General features: G+C 59.1%; 1 protein-coding gene across 4 annotated transcripts; it reads left to right on the plus strand.

Annotated features, from left to right (window-relative positions):
* The first annotated feature begins 613 nt into the window (after positions 1-613).
* LOC121362883 (diacylglycerol kinase delta-like) lies at positions 614-21,266 on the plus strand. 4 transcript variants are annotated; one of them, XM_041484793.1, is made up of 30 exons: positions 614-712; positions 1,697-1,941; positions 10,575-10,685; positions 10,800-10,880; positions 11,108-11,212; positions 11,420-11,552; positions 11,740-11,846; positions 12,273-12,398; positions 12,544-12,646; positions 14,114-14,276; positions 14,373-14,481; positions 14,649-14,788; positions 14,924-15,005; positions 15,491-15,582; positions 15,842-15,941; positions 16,186-16,426; positions 16,657-16,755; positions 16,866-16,965; positions 17,384-17,491; positions 17,919-18,015; positions 18,094-18,201; positions 18,340-18,453; positions 18,587-18,721; positions 18,805-18,971; positions 19,092-19,209; positions 19,299-19,385; positions 19,478-19,594; positions 19,674-19,776; positions 20,283-20,413; positions 20,833-21,266. In XM_041484793.1, the coding sequence occupies exons 2-30, from the start codon at positions 1,744-1,746 to the stop codon at positions 20,905-20,907; spliced, it is 3,450 nt and encodes a 1,149-aa protein (XP_041340727.1). In that variant the 5' UTR covers positions 614-712; positions 1,697-1,743; the 3' UTR covers positions 20,908-21,266. The 4 variants fall into 4 exon arrangements, with proteins under 4 accessions (XP_041340727.1, XP_041340728.1, XP_041340729.1 ...); XM_041484794.1 differs by having other exon boundaries at positions 20,286-20,413; XM_041484795.1 differs by having other exon boundaries at positions 17,922-18,015.
* The last annotated feature ends 156 nt before the right edge of the window (positions 21,267-21,422 follow it).

Raw genomic sequence — 21,422 nt, forward strand, 5'->3', positions numbered from 1 at the left:
AATGCACAAATATGTGCACAGTGGCAGTGCATGTGCTCACCCATGCCCACACGCATCTATGTGCATGCACAGGATGCATGTGCTTTCCCATGCCTGGGGTGTGCAGGCGTGTGTGGTCTGTGACTGCTTGTGCATATGCCTATGTGGACCGCACACACACATGTGCGGCTGTGATGCCTATGCATGTGCTGGCCCTGCCCACGTGGGTGGTGCATACGCAGGTGCACTGCAGTGGTGCATGTGCTCTCCCATGCCCACGCATGTACCCGTGTGAGGGCACCATCCGTGTGTGCACGGTGGAAGCCGTGCCTGCCCGTGCGTGTGTGAGCCTGTGCACACGTATGTGCACGGCGGCGGTGCGCGCGTGAGCAACAAGACACGCACACACGCGCACCGGGTGTGCCCGCCGTGCCTGCGTGGGCGGGCAGTGCACACGAGCGTGCACGTGCTCTCCCGTGCCCGCGCGGGTGCCGCACACGGATGCGCGCGGGGGCGCGCGGGTGCCCGCCGTGCCCGCATGCTCGGGGCCGTGCGTGGGCCGCCCGCGCCGCGCAGCAGCGCCCGCCGTGCCGAGCAGGCCGGGGCTTGCGGCAGGGGCAGGGCCGGGACCGCTTGCGGAGGCACGTCCTGGCGGGGCCGGGGGGCCTGCGGACGGCGGGCCGGAGAAGGAGCGACCTTGCACCAGCGGCAGCGGCGGCTCGGGTCGTGCAAGGTGTGTGCGGGGCGGGGGGCGCTCCGCCTTCTCCCTCCTGGGCGTGCTGCGGGATGCTCGGCGGGGATCCGGCACCCGGCAGCCCAGGAGCTGGAGGAGGCAATGCACCCGGGGTGGGGGGGGTGCGGGGGGACGCGGGCCGCAGCGCTGCCCTCGCTGCCTCCCTCCCTCCCTCCCTCTCCTCTCCCCGCAACGCTTGTTGCTGCGCCGAGAGACGGCACCGCGGTTGCCGGCAGCCGCGGGGAAGGGGGAGGGCGCGGCGGAGTCAGCCCGTGGTAGGTGCGTGGGGCCCGGCACGGCGCCGTGGGGTGCCCCCCGCCACCCCCGGCCCGGCCACGGCAGCCCTGCTGCCGTCCAGGCTCGCTTGTCGAGGTAGGTGCGCCCTCAGTCCCTCGTCAGCCCTCGGGGCCGGCAGGGATGCCGTAGGGACACGGCCTCCCCCGCATGCGGGAGCCCCGCGCTCCCCCGTCCATCCCAGCCCACCGCAGTCACCGGCTCGGGGCGCGCGACCCATGGGCGCGGGAGGTTCACCTTCCCTTCCCAGCTGCCGGAGCCAGACGGATGGCGGGGTCCAACTGCTGCACTTCATGGAGATCCCCGCGCTGTCCCCGGCCACGCAGGGCAGCCCAGCACCTCGGGGGTGGGCAACAAGGAGAAATAGCACAGGCTGCGGGAATGGCTTCCACCCCTTTATGCACCAGTGTACCAATGCCCGAGCATGGGGGCAACCACAGCGTCCTGTGCCCAAGTCAGGGACGACGTTGGGATGCCAGGTAGGAATAGTTGGGATGCTGAAAAAAGGAAAGGAAGGAAAACTTTGCCTGCAAGGACACCACCCTGAGTGTCATTTCTGGGCAAGGATGCGCCATCTCTCCCTTGATTTCCAGGGCTGCACCTCCCAGCTAGCAGAGCCTTACAGGATGAGAAGCCATGCATGCCTCTTCAGGCCTTTTCCTCCATTCCTAAGTGTCCTTGTCCTCTCAGGGCTGTCATCAGGGGCTGCAGAGCTCTGAGCCAAGCCAGGTCGGAAGATGGCTGAGAAGCTGGTGCCTGGGGACCTGTTCTCGAGGAAAACTCGGGAATCAGTGTCATCCCTGGACCTGGACAAGCTGGCACCCATCTCAGCCGAGGTTGGTGGTGAGGAGTCATCCGACAGCGAGGGCGAGCAGGAGGACAGTTCTCACAAGCTCATCCGGAAGGTTTCCACCTCGGGGCAGATGAGAAGCAAGGTCAGGGGTGGGAGATGCCGGTGGTGAGGGGCTGGCTGGGTGTGGGGGCGCTGCTGAGGATCAGGCAGGGGAGTTTGCCAGGGTGTAAATCAGTACCAGGTTCTTGCTGCTGGCAGACTTGACCCAGCCACAGCTGGGAGAGTTCTGGCCCCTTGTGTCCTGTGAGAGGGCACATAGAGACATGCAAACCCCACAGTGGTAGTGTCAGCATTGGTCCCATAGGGTTGTGAAGCACAGATTTTATCCCACTATTCAGGAACAGGGTCTCTCCCATACCCAGAGAGCCCCTACCACATTGCCTTCGTGCTGCATTTGTATCCCCTGGGTTCCCCTTACCTGTCCCTGGAAGAAGAGGACTCTTTTTGGGATGCTCCATAGATGCTCTGGGGCTGAGATTTAGGGTCATGACAGTTCTGTAGGCTCCTTGGATCCCACACCCTGCTGCAGGTGTTGTGTGTGCAGGGCTTGGTGGGTGGCAAAATGGAACCTGCATCTTTCCTAGTGCCCCAGATCAATTTGGCTGTGCCAGCTCCCCTGCAGGCCCCATTCCCACAGATCTAGTCCCCAGTGGTGGCTTGCTGGACAGATGGGAGCACCTCTGAGGTCAGACATGACACTCATACTTCCCAGCCACTAGCATGACAGCAGCTGGAGTGTGCGTGCGTGTGTGTGTGTGTGTGTGTCACAGTTTGCTCAGAAAAAGCTACAAAATATGGGGCGTGGTGCCTTTAGCCAAACAGGAGTGCGTGGTCAGAGGTCCCAGGTCAGGACAGTGAAATGCAATTCAGGCAGAAATAACCTGGGCCAAATGGCCAGGTGGGATGTGGGGAGAGAAGAAGGTTTGGGGGCGACATTCTGGGGAGGGAGGATGCAGACACAGTGCTGGGAGGATGCTCTGGATGACATGCTGGTCCTTTGCATCCACCTTTCAGCTGCGGGAAGGAGGTGGCAGAATGAGTCAAGGCAATGCCTGCAGTGTTGGGTGGCACACGGGGGCTGCTAGAAATCCCCCTGCAGCCAGCTCCTGGTGCCAGCCTCTCCTCAGTGGGGATTTGGTGGCTGTGCTGTTCCAGGGAGAGGGGAGAGTTCTGAAAACACAGCATAGGAATGTAGTTGTGGAGAAGGGGGCTATCACTGCACTCTGGTGTTGGGTGCTGAGGGCATGAAGGAAGGGGAATGAGGCAGTGTGGGTCTGGTGGCAGCTATAGGGATGCTTGGGGCTGGGGCAGGCTCCCCTCCTGCTGGCCCTGTCTTGGCTGTTGGGCCAAGCCTGGTGTACTGGCATGAGGTGGGGCAGAGGATACCTGCTCAAGGGTATGGAAATTGCATGCTCTCAGCCTAGCACTGTGGAGTTTTTCCACTTGGCAGAGGAGACTTCTGGGGCATGGGGCATTGAGGGGGCTCTTACTGAGTCCCTCTGGCCGCTCAAGGAACACACCTCAATTTTCACTTCTTTGAAGCAGGCTGGCATCAACTCTGCTCTCTCCAAGTTGGCTGCCAGGTGGGTCTAGAGGGCTATGCTGGGGGCAGGGTGTTGGGGAGGAGGCATGGTGGGAAGCCAGGCCAGTGGGCAGGATCATGGGCGTGCTTAGTTCTGTGTATGAGCCCTCAGCACCCTTCTGGAAGGGCAGCAGTAGCCACTAGAGTTTGCCATGCAGCACTTGCTGTGCTGTGGGGCACAGGGACATCACAGGCAGCCATCAATGCCAGAAAGTCTGAGGGGAAGGGGCAGATGGCTGGGCTATGCCCATGTCCTACAGCAGCAGCACAGGAACACGAGCATGCTCTGAGCCCCAGCCCAATTGCCAAAGCCCCCAGTTCCACCAGCAGGTTCTGGCCTTGCCGCTGACATGGGGCTGCCCATGGGGAAAGGCTGTCTCCCTGCCTGCTGTGACTGCTGCCCACATCCTGCTTGGCATCAGCAATTAGCCATGCAGGAGGTCATGCTGTGCAGCATGCCAGAGGAGGCAGGTGGCGTGATGGATGGGCAGGTGGAAATGACATGTCTGGGTTAACAGCCCATGGAGCTGGGGGAAAGAGTGAGAGCTGGCAGGGCTGGAGCTGATGAGGCCTGAGAGTGAGCTGTGTATGCCTCCCCTACCACATCTGTGTTTTCAGTGTTGGGGTTCAGTGCTTTTCCTGAGGATGCCTTTGCCCTGGTCTGGACGGGCAGGACCGCACTTGCCAGCCTGGCGTCTGGTTGGATGGACTCCTTCCTTCCCTGCAGAGATGAGGATTTTTGGATGACATTGCTGCTGCCACCCAGGTCAGGCTCACAGCCCTGACATGGCACGTGTGCTGGCTGCCACTCCAGCCACAGCCACAGGGTGTGTGCCATGGCAGGCACCTTCCTGAATGACACCCCTGTCTGGACATCCTTAGCACCCGTGTGGGGCTGAGGTAGGGGGAGGGAATCATTGCCTGCACCCCAGGGGCAGCTACCTAAAGAACACAGCTTATAAGGGAGAGTTCAGGGCCAGGGTGGCAGCTCTTGAGACAACGGGTGGTGAGGGGTCAGGGCTCACTGTCCTCATATATGGTGGGTGGGGTGCTTGAGAGGGTCTATAGGAGCCTGCCGTGTTGGGGGGCTAGGAAAGGTCAGGACCCCCACCCATCCACACTGATTGGAGAGACCTTGGTCTCTGGTGATGGAAGCAGGCAGCTTCTCCCACTCCAGGCTGTTGTCCAGCCCCTGGGACAGGAATAGGTGAGGATAATTTTGGGGTCTGTTGAATCCTTCTGATTGCTGCTCCCCAGTCCCAGTGCTTCTGCACTCTGAATGCTCATGCCCCCACATCCCTTTGTCAAGCCTCCACATCAATCACATACCCCCCACTCCACACCTCCAGGCTGGAACTGTGGACATCCTGTGGGGTGCTTTGTGCCAGCATTGCTGTGGAGGCGGCGAGGTCATTGTGCTTAGTGACAAAAACAACTGCCAGATGCAGGTGTCCCTGCTGGACTGAAAGGCTCCAGTATGGATGGAGTCTTGCTGACATTCCCCCCCCCTCACCCCCCACCCCCAGTGCATCTGGGGGCTGCCAGTTGCCTGTACCAGGTTTTAGGTGTGCAAGTGCAGAGTGGGAGGGGGATGTGATGCTGCTTCCCAGCACTGGTTCCCTTAGGACTGGGCTTGGAGAGAAGGTGAAGGGGAGAGAGGGGCTGGTTCTGGGGCACACCAAGGCGTTTGAGTTGATGGGGGTGGTGGGTCACATCCTGCCCATGTGGCTGGGGTGTTCCCCGGCACTGCCTCCCAGAGTGGAGGTAGAGTGTGATCCAGCAGTGCTGTTTGGTTCAGTGAGTGACAGGTCCTGGGGTGATTGCACCAGAGCTGAGAGGCAGAGGCATTAAGGGGGACACAGCGGAGTGCATGCCAGGGATCCAGGGTTGCCCGTGGCATGGGCACAATGTGCATGGCCATGGTGGGCAGGGGTAACCATGCCTTCTCCGCTGTTTGGGAAGGGGAATTGTGTTCCAAAATTCCTGATCTTGAGATATATCACAGCTGTTTGGTGGGGCTGAGGGACCCACCAGAATCCTCCCATGGCGCTCAGGGAGGTCAGTGGGGTTACTGGTACCCTTGTCCTTGCTGCAGGTATTGAGCGTCCTGCAGGCTCAGGAATGCCCCAAGAATAAGGCAAGCTGTACCTGTGCATATTGGGGCAGCTGTAGGGAACATGGTGAGGCAGTGCTGTAGAGCCAGGCTGTGGGGAAGGCTGCCCACTGAGCGCTAGATCCTGGCCAGAAGATGAAGAAAGAAGGCAGAGCTGGCTGGGGCCAGGCTTGGAAACCTTTCTTCTGCAGCAGGGGGGTGTACCGTGGCTCCTGGGCAGTGTATCCTCTAGACTTTACACTGGTGGGACACCGGAGCATCTCATACAGAGAGCCTGGGAGGGCTGGGACTGTTCAGCCTGGAGGAGGGACTGTAACCAAGGGGTCCCCGGTTTTTGAAAATGAGGGTGCAGCAAAGGAGGAACCAGGCTCTTCTCAGTGGTGTCTGCCAATGGACAGAGATGAAAAAATAGGAAACTGCACCTCAACACAAGAAAACACTGTCTGAGACCAGGGAGGCTGGGCTTGCTCTCATTAATCAGGGCTCAGCAAGCTGGTGCCTGGGGTGTGAAGATAGCCCCACTGTCACTAGCCGGATGTTTGTGAGGTTTCTCAAGCACTCTGCCCTCTCCATGCTAACTTTTTCTGTTATGTAAATGTCGTTCTTGTCCATCAGCTCTTTCCCGCCCTTGCTGGGCAGAGTGGGAGGGCTGTGCCCACCAGCATGGGGGCACAAGGCGCAGGGGTGAACTACTAAAGGTTGGGCTGATGTGGGATGCTTGCTAGCACGATGCTTGGGGACCGATGTGGCTGTAGAAAGGGAAGCATGACCTCATTTCTAAAAAGCGGCTGCTGGATAATGTGCTGTAGGGGGGTTGCCTTTCTTCTGGGGGCTCCTTTCCTCATTCCTCTCCTCCCGTTCATTGTCGCCTTTCAGTGGTCTTGTGGGCATGATGTGATGGCTTGTCAAGACTGGTGCTGGAATCTCCTTTTAAGCATCCACCCAGCACAGGGAAGGGATATTGTGGTTGGTCCTGCAGTGGCAGAAAGCTCCATCCTCTGGAGCAGATGAGCCTGTGGGGCCATAGCACCTGTCAGGCACCGAGCCCCCTGACTGCCCAGTCCCGGAAGAGCTCTGCTGTGTCACAAAGCTTGATAAAGTTTCCAACTGACTCCAGCCTGTGGGGTGCCTAGCAGCTGGTGGAAGCCCTGCAGCTGAGCTGTTTGAGGTCTGCCAGCTTTCCTCTGCTGTCCTGGTGCCTGCTGGCTCAGCTGGGGGATGAGCTCTTATGCAACTGGACCCTGGCTTGTGCCCAGTGGGCTGCTGCACTTGGAGCAGGAGGGTGGCTGCCTGGAATGATGCTGGTGCAATGCAGGTTGGTGTGTTGACAAGTTATCCTCTTTTCCTTCTCCTCCTACTGGGTGAAGCATCGTGTGGTCACAGGGACAAGTATATCCCTTCAGGAGTGGTATAGGGTGGCCAGCTGTGTGGGCAGATAGTTGTGGTTCTCACGAGCCGTATCTTACAGCATTCCTGGGTAACAACCTTCCTGGCTCTTCTCCAGGTACTCCTTCACTGTCCAAGCTGATCCCAGCAGGAAAACCCTCCTGTCCCAGCTGTGGTCAGACCTGGCTGCACAATGGGCTCTTCCCAGGAATGGTGGTAGCAGAGCTGGGAGAGTGGGGTAACAGAGCAAAGCAGCATCCTGGGTCTCTGCTTTAGGGCTGAAGGAAGGGCTGGCATTTTGGGTTGTAGCCTAACCTGGAAGAATCCCTGGACTGCAGTTCAAGCCACCTGCTTGTGCCAAGCACACAGGCAGCCAGTGGCATGATGGCCTCTGGAAACCAGCCCAGTCCTGGCACAGCATGTGTCCATCCTCCCAGGGCCATTTTTACCTATGTCCCCTCTGAGGCTCTGCTGCCACTGCCACTTCAGCTGCATCTGACTTGGGGGTGGTTGTATGTTTGCAGACGCTGTATGTTTCATTCTTGCCTTTCCTTTCCTGCCCTGTGCCTCTGGCATCCCCCCAGTGCTGGTGCTGAGTCCCCTGGGCTGGAGAGAGCAGGAAGGGACCTTGGGATGGGGCAGTGGACTGCTGGGACAGAGCCCTACAAGGAGGCTGGCCTCTGGCTGATTGCTGGGCAGGCTGTATGTGGCTCTGGGTGTGCCATCTCGGTTGCTGATGTGAGACCAGCTCTAGCTTTGCTGAGGCTCCCTGCAGTGCTGCCTGGGGCTTTCCAGAAAGAAAAGCTGTAGTTGGGGTGAGTGGAGGGGCTTGGGTTTGTTTTGGGGTGTGGGTGGCACACTGTGCTTTACAGCTGTGCAGTAACCGATGCAGAGCTCCCACCCAGTGAGCTCCCACCCAGTGAGCGCTCCCACTGTCCCCAAAACTCTCCAGCAAGAAGAGGCAATCCCTGTGCTGCAGATGCTCAGCTCCAACTCTTTTGAGCTCTAGGGTACCTAATAGCCACAATATACAATTGTGGTGACCCTGGTGCTCTGGACAGGGCTTTGGGGAGCCAGCACAGCAGGGATGATGCCACCCTGGCATGGCCTGTCTGCCCTTGCCATCGTCACCCCTTTCCTGTGTGCAGAGAGGAAACGCTGGGCGCACCCAGCAATGCTGCTGCAGCGTGGCTTCCCCTGTCTGGCTGGGCCTGCTGCTGGCCTTAGCCATGAGGTGCCTCTCAGGTGTCCTGTTGTTCATTCCAAAAGCAGGGGTTTAAAACCGTGGAGCCACTTGGGAGCTGCTCCCTGCCCCAACAGCTGGAGCAGGTGCTCCTGGCTGAGAGCTGTGGTCAAAAAATGAGGTAGGTGAGGTCCCAAAACAGCCCTCCGGCACCCCAGACTTGTGTCCCTGCCTAGGCAGTGTGGGACAGCTGGACTCCAGGGCTTATTTTGGAAAGGGGACCTGCCTTATTTTCCCCAGGGAGGGGTTATCTGGCCCCATGTGGGCACCAATGGAACCTGTACCTCATGGCTTCACACACCAGGGATGATGGAACCTGGATGGGCAGCTGCTTACCTGAGGAGTTTCACACAGAGGGCTTGGGCTTTGATGCCCAAAGCAGCCCACAAGGGTGGGCATGGGGAGAGGTGCCCCCGAGCTTCTCTGCACCAATTTTGCTGCCCCATGTTGGGATGGCTAGAGATTAGTCTGCACTGGTGGAAAACTGAGGCACAGTCCCCCCAGCCATTGGAAGTGTTGTGGTGAAGGTGGGAGAGTCTGCCTTTCAGGGCAGCTGCATCCTGTCCCTGGGAGGGCCAGGACTGTGACATCTTGGGGCTGGGTGATGACTTTCTGCTGCTGTCAGGAGCTGCTGCTGGGGGAGTTTCGGCTCTGACCCTCCTTTGCAGGAGTGGGTGCCACCCTCTCCGGCAGCCAGTCCTTGCTGTGTCCTGCCACGCACGTGGCCCTGGAGCCAGGCAGGGTGCCCATGCCCAGCTGGCTCCAGCCCCCGCTGTGGTAGCCCTGAGGCGCCATCATGAACCCTCCCCTTCTTCCTTCTCCTTGCCATCCTTCACCGTCACAGCTCCTGACGCCGCTCCTCGCTGTCACACACTGCCTGTCCTCTGCCACAGCAGCAATGACTGCAGCAAACACGGGACCTGAGGATGCAGCCAAGTGTGGTGGATGTGGTGTTTGGGGCTGGATCCCACCGGGCTATGGCAGGACCCTGGCTTGTCCCCTCCTGGTGTGGGACAAGGACTGCTAGGATGCATGATTTGTGTGTGGATCTGAGGTCACAGGTGGACCCCACTGGAAGGATCTCTGCACTCTCACAGCTGAGAGGCCAGGAAAAGGACATGGTGTGCCCTGGTGTGCTGGCACTGGGGACCACTGGGCTGTTTGAACCTGCACCACCGTTTCGAGGCATCATGATGATTGATTGACCGCAGCCAAACTCTGCACGAGTCTTGGAGAGTGATAAAGGCTTAAAACATCCCTCTTCTCCCTGGAAGAGAGCAGGGAACAATGTGGTGGGTGCCCCAGGGATGTTCAAGAGGGTTACGCATTTGGACAGTTGAGGCTCAGGGAGCACCCCAGGCGGGGTTTTACCTTCTTTGTGAAGGATTCTGCTATTCGTGGTGCTTTGGCCATCTGGTTCAGACCTGTGGGGCGGTAGATTAAGGCTGAGACTGGGGCTGGTGTGTTTGTGGGTTGATAGGTGCCTGGCTGCCACCTCTGGCAGCACATGGGTGGGCACAGGAGTGCAGAGCCCCAGGGCCGTGCTTCCCTCACTGTGCCCTCAAGCCCGGTGCTAATTTGCCGTTAAATGTGGCTTGTCATCATGTGCCTGGATTGAATACAACCACTGTGGCAGCTAATTGCAGAGAAGCAGCTGAGCAGAGCTGCCGGTGGTGTTTAAAGAAGATACAATCAAAGATGAGGCAGTGCCAGAGCATCTCTGCCTCCTCTTTCAGGCTCATAGCCATGTTGCAAACACTAATTAATTGAGTCTTGTAAACACCACTGCGAGAAGGGTAAATATTGGCAGGTGCTGTGTTTCGGGGAGGGCAGAGGACAGGCAGCCAGGTTGCAGTGATGCACTGTGCTGCAGGGGATGCTCTGCCTGCTGCGGGCTGCCCTCAGCCCCAGGCTGTCCTCTCCGGGGGCTGTGGGGGCAAGGCTGCACTCCTGCTGGAGCCACAGTGCCCAGGTAATGCCACTTTGAAGATGCAGTTGGTATCTCTGGGGGCACTAGTGTCCTGTTAAAGGAAGCTCTCCTGGCTCCAGTTCTGCCCTTGGCTTCTAGGGAGCTCCAGCAGGGTGAGGATCTCCAGGCACTACCCTGGGGATGGAGAGGAAGCATCAACAGTGGAGCCTCTGCACTGCTGGAGACCTGCATCTTCTAGCACTGCCATGCCCAGCAGCATCCTTCCAGATCACAGGCAGTGCCCAGTACCCAGGCGATGGTAGGCAGGGAGCATAATTTGCCCTGCTACGTGCAGCAGAGAGTGAGCCCCAGAATGTCCAGTCTGTGCTCCTGGGGACCCGGGGACTGGTGTTACAGGGCAAAAGGGTGGCTTCGGTGGTCCTGGGGGGCTACGGGAGCTCAGGACACTGTGGTCTCTGCAGAAGAGCGTAAAGGAGGGGCTGTTGCTGAAGCAGACGAGCTCCTTCCAGAGGTGGAAGAGACGATACTTCAAGCTGCGAGGCAGGACACTTTATTATGCTAAGGATGCCAAGGTAGGCTGGAGGGTGCTTCCAACATGCCCAGCTGGGGGGGGCCTGAGCCTGCCAGCCCAGGAGGGGACAGAGATCCCTGCCTGGTGGACTAGGGCTCTGGTTCCTCCCTCGCAGTCCCTGATCTTCGATGAGGTGGACCTGTCTGATGCCAGTGTGGCCGAGACCAGCACCAAGAACATCAACAACAGTTTCACGGTGAGGGAGGTGTGGGGCTACCAACTGCACCCTGTGGAGATCTCGGAGCCGCGTAGGGAGGCACTACAGACCTCCCTCATCCCCCCAGAGCCATGGAGCACTCCATAGCATGGCCTCCAGCTGCTCGAGGTGGCACTAGTGTGCCAGAGATTGCTGGGGTCTGTGCTGGGTTCTGGCTGGCCTGGCAGTGGCCTTGCAAGAGAATGTGGGGATGGTGGCTGTTGCAGGTGATCACGCCATTCAGGAAGCTCATTTTATGTGCGGAGAACCGGAAGGAGATGGAGGACTGGATCACGGCCCTGAAATCTGTCCAGAAGTGGGAGATCCATGAGGTGATGTGGGCAGGGTGCTGTATGGATCCGTATTTCTATGTGAGTGTGTTTCCCTCTGTGTGCCTTTGGTTGCCAGACAAGAGCTGTTGCCCTTGGCATAGCCCCACAAGGAGGACAGGAGCTGGGCTGGAGGGACTCGGGGGGCCAGGAGGGAGGGAGTGCCAGCTGAGGGTGCCAGGCACTGATGGGGCAGGGCTGTGCCTCCAGGCCACACAGTTCAACATGGAGCACTTCTCGGGCATGCACAACTGGTACGCCTGCTCCCACGCCCGCCCCACCTTCTGCAATGTGTGCCGCGAAGCTCTTCCAGGGGTCACCTCCCATGGCCTCTCCTGTGAAGGTCAGTGCTGGGCTCCTGCTGGGAGGTGGGCAGGGGTTGGGATCAGGGCAGGGCAGCCTCTCAAGGCTGGGCCAGAGCAGGAGTGGTGCAAGGTGATGCCCACTGCCCAGATGCAGAGGGGTTTGGGACCAGGGATGTGCGTGCCGTGGGGACCTTCCCTGCTCCTCACTGCTCCCCCCCCTTGCAGTCTGCAAGTTCAAGGCACACAAGCGCTGTGCTGTCAGAGCCACAAACAACTGCAAGTGGACGACTCTGGCCTCCATCGGCATTGAAATCATCGAGGATGAGGACGGGGTAAGCAGGGGAGTGAGTCCCTGTCAGGGATCCTGGCAGGACAGATCCTCCATCAGAACTAGCCTTGCTGTGCCCAAATCAGCAAGCAGGAAGAAACTGTAGCTGTCCCCTGCACTGTGTGGCCTCTGGGCTTGGCTCTGCAGGGGCATAGCTTGGGGACACCTCCTCTGGAACCCTGTATCAGGATTCCTTTTTGCTGTCCGAGTGGGGCCACCTCCAGACATTTTCTCGGGATATGTCTGCCCTGCCTCACATGCTGATGGCTTCAAGCAGCCAGGTGGGCAGGGATGAGAGGACATGGGTGGGGTCCCAGACCCACCTTGCCCTGCTGCATGGCACCACCTCCATGGTGCTTGGGGAAAGAGGTGGCCTATGATCTTTTCCTCAAGCGTGCAGGATGCTATTGGTAGCTGCTCTTCTCTGCAGGTAGCCATGCCCCATCAGTGGCTGGAGGGGAACTTGCCCGTCAGCGCACGCTGCGCTGTCTGCGACCGGACCTGTGGCAGTGTCCGGAGGCTGCAGGACTGGCGGTGTCTCTGGTGCAAGGCCATTGTAAGGATATCCCCATCCCTGTCCCCACCCCTCTCCCAGCACAGACAGCACTGCCCCTCCTGTGTGCATCTCTGGCAAAGCTGATGCTGAGACTTTGGTGCTGCGTCCCCCAGCTCTGCTTATACAGGTGTTCCTGTGTTCCCAGGTTCACAGTGCCTGCAAGGAGCTCCTTGGCAAGAGGTGCCCCCTGGGCCAGTACAAAGTGTCCATCATCCCGCCAACTGCCTTGAACAGCATCGATTCTGATGGTGAGATGTGGAGGGCACAGGGCTGATCTGGTCGGGGGGACAGGCTGTTTGGGATAGGGCTTTGAGCTCTCTGAGGTCTTCTGGAGGCTTTGGCTTGTTGCACTGTTTTGTGGGGCAGCAGGAGCACCGCCTTCAGTAGGCTCCAGAGTCAACGCCTCTCCCTTAGTTGAAGGCTGCTTGTTGCCTTGCACTCTATTTCAGGGCTTGGTGGTATTCTGTGGCCTTCGGGGTGGCATTTCTTGCCCACGTGTGGCTTTAGCTGCTCCTGCCAGGTCACCACCTGCAGTGGCTCAGGGCATGATGCCTCTGTGCTGGGATCAGCAGTGCCAGCCCTGTACCGCTGAGGTGGGCTGTCCTCTGTTGCACCTCAATGGTTCAGCATCTCTCAAGGCAGGATAAAGCTATTGCTTGGGCTGTTTCTCAGTGTCTGAAGCTCAGCTGTTTTTTTGGTAGTGCAGAGCACAGCTTTGCCCTGTCACTGCAGGGAGAAGCCATGTGGAGCGTGGGGGGACCCCCCAGCTGTCTCCTTCTCCTGAGGGGCCCAGCTGGCCTCCCCTGAGCAAAATCTGTTCTTCTCCTCCGGATATTTCTTTCTTCATTCTTTGATGCTTTTCACCACTCAGCTCAGCCGGTGGCTCATTTGCCTCTTGTTACTCATTGGGATGCTGTCAGGGTAACAATCACGCGGCTGCTCCTCAGCTCCAGAGCCTCGGCTGCTGGTGGCTGATCCCTGGCAGCATCTCTGCCCTGTCCCTCTCCAGCAGCCCAGCCATCCATGGCTGTGACTGTTGCCCACCTGACTAGGAACAGCTTAGCAAGGCCTCAGTCCCCCCTTGTTCTGCCATGCTATCCTGCTGCAGCATATGAGTACTGCTGGCAGCAAGCTTTTCCGCTGCAGCCCACGCTCTGACTCAGCAGCTCTCAGTGCTTTGCGTTACTGCTCTGCTCTGCTCAGCTGGGCTGGGAGTGGAGATGGAGCAGTGGCCAGGCAAGGAGCGGGGAGCTGTGAGGATGTTGCCCCCATGCTCCTGCTGTGGTGGGGGTGCTAGGGCTCCTGATTGCAGCCCATGGGGCGCTAAGGGCAATAGCTGTGGGGCTGGTGCCAGTGGCATGATGGCTGATATGGTCCCTGCTGCAGCATTGCTTGGTCTGCCAAGGGAAGAAACCTGCAGACACCAGCCAGGGAACTGGCATGGCCAAGATGTGCCTGAGGCAGGTGCGGGCTCTGGGCCAGCTGTCAATCCTGCCCTGCCTTGGGCACATTTCTTTCCCCATCTCATTTCTTGAAAAGCATAGTGCTTCCTCTTCCCTCTGCCCCTCACCATTCCCCGGACATCCCCATCACTGCCCCTCCTTCCCCAGCACCCCACAGGCTGGGCTTGGCACAGATGGAGTGTTCATACTCTGCTCTCCTGAAGTGTGTGTGGGGAGTGAGAGCTGGGGCTCATGTGTTTGGGCTTACTGCAGGTTTCTGGAAAGCCACCTGCCCCTCCACCTGCTCCAGCCCTCTCCTGGCCTTTGTCAACTCCAAGAGTGGGGACAACCAGGGTGTCAAGTTTCTGCGCAAGTTCAAGCAGTTCCTCAACCCAGCCCAAGTCTTTGACCTCATGAATGGAGGCCCACACCTGGGGTAAGCACCAGCCTGAGCACCCTGGAAATGTCTTGGTATGATCCCAGTGGGCACCTGGCACATCACCTAGTCCCTCTCTCCTTGCCCCCCACCCAGGCTGCGCCTCTTCCAGAAGTTCTCCACCTTCAGAATCCTGGTGTGTGGTGGGGATGGCAGCGTGGGTTGGGTGCTCTCTGAGATTGATGCCCTTGGCCTCCACAAGCAGGTGAGTTGGGAGTGCCTGGTATTACTAGTGCAGGCTGGCACCGTCCCCAGCACTGGCACACTTTGTGTGCCCCGGTGCTGCCAAGCAATGGGCACAGCAGAGTTGGGGGTGTCACAGGTGCCCTTGGGGGCTGCTCTGAGCCCCTCCATTCTGTCTTTTTCCTGCAGTGTCAGCTAGGTGTCCTGCCGCTGGGGACTGGTAATGACCTTGCACGGGTCCTGGGTTGGGGCAGCCTATGTGACGATGACACTCAGCTGCTGCAGATCCTGGAGAAGCTGGAAAGGGCCACCACCAAAATGCTGGACCGGTGAGCAGGGCATGGAATACATGCCTCTCTGTCCCCCCTACTCTGGCATCTCTTGGGAAGCCTGTCCCAGTTCCTTGCCTGTCCCTGTGCTAGGGGGCCAGGAGATGGCAAGCAGCCGTGGTCTCTGCTTGGCAGGTGGAGTGTGCTTACCTATGAGGCCCCCAAGCAGTCCCCCTCAGCCCTGAAGGAGGAGGAAAATGGGGACTCCAACATTCAGGTGGGAACTGTTGGCATTTGGGGGCTTGAGATGGGGAGGGTAGGCTGGAGGGCAGGTTCCTGTTCAACCCAATTCAGGGACACACAGGGAGGGATGGCACAGGAAGGTTATTCTGGGGGTCCCTGGGAACTGAGGCTCTGAGGGGGTTGGAGTTGGCTGTATGCAATGAAATGAGCCTGGCAGGTCTTAGCCTGGCATGTGCAGTTGGGAGCAGGCAGAAGGTGAGGTAGAGCTAGTCTGCCACTGGCCAGCTGCTTTGGACTCTTCTGTGTGCTCCTGTTCAGCCCCTTGCCTCAGTTTCCCTCCTGATGTGACTGACCTCCCCTCTGCCCAGCAGCATGGGCATGGCTACCCTCAGTGGTGGGGAGTGGGCTGAATAAAGGCTGATCATTCCCAGTTCAAAGCTGGCTGGGCAAAGCTCCATCCCTGAGAGGGGCACATGGCAAGGTGGCAGGTGTCCAGCTGTCTCCACCTGTGTCCCCCAGGTCCAGATCTCCCATTATGCGGACTCTGTTGCCTTCCACCTGGCCAAGATCCTGGAGTCAGACAAGCACTCAGTGGTGATCTCCTCTGCAAAGTAAGGAGGGGGCTGTCGATGGGGGTGCCAGGAGCCCCTTTTGCTAGGCTGGGGCCTGTCCTCAGGACCACTGCACCCCCCTTGGCCAGGCTGTCCCAACTGGCTGCCAGCAGCTGCCAGCTGTGCTGGTGCCTGGCAAATAATCCTGGCGCTGGCCCTCTGGAGCAGCGGGTGTTATCCCAGCAGGCGCCCTGGCTGGCATCTGTGCCTCACTGGCCATGCTGTGCCCCTCTTGACCTCCAGCCACTTCCCTTGGCAGGTTCCTCTGTGGTACTGTCAATGACTTTGTGACTGAAGTTGGGCGGGCTTACAAGAGGGCGACAGAGAACAAGCAGGAGGCTGAGCTGATGGCACGGAAGGTGTGTTGCAGAGGAGCTGGAGGGTTTGGTCAGGCTGGTGGCACAGCCCTCGAGCAGGGGAAGGGCTGCTCCGCAGGCCTATGCCCTTGAGTATGTATTGGGGTGTGCCATGCTTGGGGTGCCCAGGCACGGGGTGTCCAGGTGCTTGGGGGTATCCAGGCACTCACAGTGCCGAGCGAAGCACCCGGCATTGGTGGGGGGCAGCAGCTTGTGCCAGGTGCTGAGTGGGGTAGGTGTCCCACAGTGCGCCATGCTGAATGAAAAGCTGGACTCGCTGGTGCGGGAGCTGAATGAGGAAGCTCAGGCCATCATGGTCCCTGAAGAAATGGCACAGGCCACCCATGCTGATGTCAAGGACCAGGAGAAAGCTGATAGCTTCAACCCCAACCCCCAGCCTCACATCTTCAAATCCAAGGAGCAGCTCATGCTGCGGGCAAACAGCCTGAAGAAAGCCCTGCGGCAAATCATTGAGCAGACAGAGAAAGGTGAGGGAGTGATGTGAGCTGGCAGCTTCCCCGATGCTGCAGCAGCCTGGCAGGGGCTGTGAAGCCACACTGGGTTGGTGCTGGACCCATGCCTTTGTTCTCCCCCCGGATCCTTGGGATGGCAGCAGTGACACCACCCTGGGCCCTTCCTGGCATGAGCCCACAGGGCTGACACGAGGAGGGGCTACAGGGCTGCACAGACTCCCTGTCACGCCCCTCTTTGTACCCAGCTGTGGATGAGCAGAACAAGCAGACCCAAGCCTACCAGGGCAGTGTGGGCCCCAGCAAGGACAGCTCGGAGGAGTTCAGCAGGGAGGAGGAGAAGCTCAGTAAGATGCCAGCAGGGCATGTGGCATTTTGTGGGTGTATAGGGGTGAGCTGTGGGATGGGCTCAGGGTGAGAACCCTTGTAGCAGCTACCTCCCTGTCACCCTGGCCAGGCTCCCGGCGGGTGACGGTGACCTCTGCGTCTTCCTCCATCATCCTGGACCGGCCAGACACCTTTGGCAGCTTGCAGTTCCCTGAAGACCCCGGCACCCTGTGAGTCAGGTGTTCTGCCTGCCCCGGAGACCTTGGCCCACTCTTGCTGCCCAGGAGCAGAGCTGGTACCACGCTGCCCCTTTGACAAGGCTGCTGCCCAGCAGTGTGGCATCCCTGCTACCAGACCCTTCCTGGCCAAGCAGTGCCCGTGCTGGGGTAGCCTGTCTGTGGATGGTGTGGGATCTCTGCTGATGCTTTGAGCTTGGTGTTCCCACCTGCAGGCAGGTCCTGGCTGTGCCATGGGTGTCCTACCATGGTGACTGAGGGAAACTAGCAGCCATCCCTGCTAGTTTTGGTCAGGCTTCCCAGTGCCAGCCGCTCTGCTCCAGTGGGTGTTACACTGCATCCTCTGGTGCCAACCCAGAGTCACCGATGTGCAGCTGCTGCTCAACCTGCTTTCCCTCTTTGCTGATTTCAGACACTTCTTGGAGAAATGTGTCATGAATAACTACTTTGGCATCGGCCTGGATGCAAAGATCTCCCTGGAGTTCAACAACAAACGCGATGAGCACCCCAAGAAGTGCAGGTGGGCTGGTACCCGTGGGTTTCCCCCAGGACAAAACATGTACCTCAGGCTTTCCAGTGACATCAAGTTGCTGGGAGCCATAGGGGTGACTCAGTCCTGCTGTGTTGGAGATCCTTCCTGCAGCAGATTTTGTACCTGCACCCATTGCTGGGATGAACACCCCAGAAAGGGTGAAGACGTGAGGACTCGGTGGGATTTACTTGCTCTGCACCTGGAGAGAGGGACATTGCCATGCTGGCATGGAAAGGTCGAAATCTGGGTGCAACATGCTGCACCTTTGGCTTTTCTGGGAGGTAGCAAGAATTGAGGAAACTAAGGTGGGGCCAGCAGTCCGGGACTGTTGAGCACAGTGCCCCAGGAAGGTGTGGAGCCTGTGACAGGCAGTGGGAAGCCCACAGCCCCTCATCTGTTCCACTTTGTCCCACAGCAGCCGCACCAAGAACATGATGTGGTATGGGGTGCTGGGCACGAAGGAGCTCCTGCAGCGCACCTACAAGAACCTGGAGCAGCGGGTGCAGCTGGAGGTATAGGGCTGGGACAACAGGGAAAGGGTGGGAGGGGCAGCGTTACAGCAGCCCCCCAGGCTTAGCCCTCTCTTGCAGTGTGATGGGGTGCCTATCTCACTGCCCAGCCTGCAGGGCATTGCTGTCCTCAACATCCCCAGCTATGCCGGGGGCATCAACTTCTGGGGAGGCACCAAGGAGGACAATGTGAGTGCCAGGACCGTGACATGAGTTGGGTGGCGTGATGTCCTTTCCCCAGTCCTAAGATACCCCAGGGCTAGGGTGTCCCTGCCTTGGGCACACATGGGGAAAATGGAAGTCTTCATGTGTAGTGGTCCTCTACAGAACTTTGGGGCTCCATCCTTCGATGACAAGAAGCTGGAGGTGGTGGCAGTCTTTGGCAGCATCCAGATGGCCGTGTCACGGGTCATCAACCTCCAGCACCATCGCATTGCACAGGTAGTGGTGAGGTACCCTGCAGGACCACAGCTAATGCCTGAACGCTTTTTGGGGTAGCAGTGGAGCCTGAGGCAGTGCGGCTCTGCTCAGCTTTGCAGCTATTGATGCCACCCGTGGGCTGTCTGTCCCACAGTGCCGTGTGGTGAAGATCACCATCCGGGGCGATGAGGGTGTCCCTGTGCAGGTGGATGGAGAAGCCTGGATCCAGCCACCTGGCATCATCAAAATCCAGCACAAGAACAGAGCCCAGATGCTGACAAGGGACCGGGTGAGATTGAGGTGCTCAGCAAGACCATGCTGGGATATGGGGAGGTATGACCGTCTCAGAGGGGCCACGTCTGTCCCCCACAGGCATTTGAAAGCACCCTCAAGTCTTGGGAGGACAAGCAGAAAGGCGAGAGCTACCGAGCAGCCACACGGCCACGGCTCAGCTCCCAGCAGTCCATGGAGTACCTGACCGAGGAGGAGAGCAGCCTCTTGCAGCAGGTCTCACGGGTTGCTGAGACCCTCATTGCCAGGTCAGACTGTGGGAAGGGGAATATAGTGGGCACAGGGAAGGGGGAACTGTCTTGTGGCCATGCAGAAGTACCTGCCCAGCCCAGGGGAGCCCTGGCAGCTCCAGCCCCTGTCACCCGCAGGATTCATGAGGCAGCCAAGGCTCACAAAGCCATGGAGCAGGAGCTGGCGCATGCAGTCAATGCCAGCTCCCTGGCACTGAGTGAAGCCCTCTCCCACAAAGCTGCTGGCACCTCAGAGGTGAGCAGGGACTGGAAGTGTAAGGCAGCCTTTACCCAGGCCCACAGAAGGGGCCCTGCCACTCAAGGGGTTACCCTTCTGTGCCCCAGTTTCTCAGCAGGAATATGGCTGTGGAGATGGTGCTGAGCATCAGAGAGCTGTGGGCTGAGACCAGGGCATTCCTGGAAGGGAAGGCGGTGAGTGAGGGACTGGAGAGCACCCAAAGCCCCTCAAGGCTGCTACCTCTGGGGCTGGCAGCAGGGTTGGGCATGGTGCCTGTCTCCCACAGCTGGACTCGCCACAGGAGGAGGAGGCGCTTCAGGGCCCCCTGAGTGTGCTGGGTCAGGAGTTGCAGCGGCTGCTGGACATCCACTGGCTGGGCCCTGTTGCCCACCCTGCTGAGGAGGTGGGTGCACAAGGACTGGGGTCTGGCACAGCCCAGCCTCTGGGAGCTGTAGCATCCCAGCAAGCGTGGCTTCTCACAGGAAGGTGCCAGCAAGGGCAGCTTTAAGCTTCGCCTCAACATCCCCAAGCCCAGGAAGGAGAAGGACAAGCTGCAGAAGCAGAAGGCCAACACTGCGCTCCCAGGTACAGTGAGCAGTGTGCCAGGGAGAGACACATGGTGCACTCCATGCTAGAAAGGACCCCCCTGTGCTGACCTGTCCTTCAGTCTCCTGTCCTGGGAATGCTGGGAAGAATCCTCAGGAAGGGGGAACCTGGCTGCCTGGGGGTGGCACCCTTGTCACCAAGAGCCCCTTAAAGCTTTTTCTGATATCAGACATGCAGAGCACCCCAACCCCATAACTCCTTAGCTAGGGGGAGAAAGGGGCTCTGGTACAGCTCAGACCTTTGGGTAAGCCCCTCGACAGCAGCTGGGGGTCTGGTTGAGGGGGAGCAGCTCAGGTGCTCTGTAAGTACACCAAGGAGAGACTTCTGCAGCCTGAGCAGGCTGTGGCCTCTGGCCCTGCTGGAGTCAGGGGTGGGAGGGGATATGCTGCCTGCTGACCACAGGCTGCCATCACTGCTGCCTGCGCTGCTGCGTCCCACTGCCTCCACAGGCAGCAGTCCACCGCTGTGGTTTTCTTCCCTGCTAGCAGACAAGTGGGGCTCTGAGGAGGTGGCAGCTTGGCTGGAAACGCTTGGTTTAGGAGAATACAGAGACATTTTTGTCCGGCATGACATCCAGGGCTCAGAGTTGATTCTGCTGGAGAGGAGAGACCTTAAGGTACAACCCCCTTGTGCCTCCTGAGGGACCCCCAGCCCTGGGGAGCATGGTGTCCTCCATCCCTCCTCTCCCTATCCCTCCTGGTAGCAGGTTGGCCCTACATCTGGGTCCGCAGAGTTGAGTTTGTGCAGCTTCTGCACAGGGGCGGGGAAGCAGGGGAGGAAGGGTGGCCTTGGTCCTCCAGCTTGCAAGGCTCCATACACCTGTTCAAAGCAGTATCAGCAGCACCTGACCCTCACCTGCATTCAGGCATGGGGTTGTGCTTTCAAGAAGTGGGCTTCAAGCAAGCACTATGCTCTAGCAAGGGAGAGGATGGGGAGCTGGGCTGTACCTCATCCTCCACCCTGTGGCATGTCTACCAGCAAGGGCCAAGAGCTGCCCCCTGCAAATGCATCACCTCCTCTTTCTCTTTCCTGCAGGACCTGGGGATCACCAAAGTGGGCCATATGAAGAGGATCCTTCAGGCCATTAAGGAACTCAGCAACCTGCCCTAGGCTGACAGCAGAGCAGCAGCCCAGTCCAGGTGCTGGGTGGGTGCTGCCCCCAGGGAACAGGGGTTGGGGTAGGGGAACAGGTCCCTGCCCTTGCCCCATATGTATGGAGCCCCCCCTGCTTGCCTCGCTTTAACTCTGTCCCCAGTGACCCTGGAGCCACTGCTTCACCCCAGCCTATGGGGCTGGAGACACTGAAGCAGAGGTCTACCCTGATAGGTGTGTGGTCTGACCACCAGTCCCACCCCATCAGGGTCACTGTAGGAGCTGGGGCCACCCTCTGTGTGCTCAAGCTGGAGCCAAAGCAAAGTTTCCCCTTCCCCATGTGGGTATTTATGCTGTGTAAATATTTGGAGAGAAGATACTCATTGCTGCTGCTAACGTAGTGTCATTACTAAGGGGAAGGTGGGGAGGAAGGAATTGAGAATACCTTTCCAGCCTTCACCCCTGAGCTTCCTGCTCTCCACCAGTCACCGTGCTCTCACCTTCTGTCTCATCACAACACAGGAAAGTACAGT

This window comes from Pyrgilauda ruficollis, unplaced genomic scaffold, assembly GCF_017590135.1.
Source record: "Pyrgilauda ruficollis isolate IOZ18807 unplaced genomic scaffold, ASM1759013v1 scaffold67, whole genome shotgun sequence".
Taxonomy (NCBI): domain Eukaryota; kingdom Metazoa; phylum Chordata; class Aves; order Passeriformes; family Passeridae; genus Pyrgilauda; species Pyrgilauda ruficollis.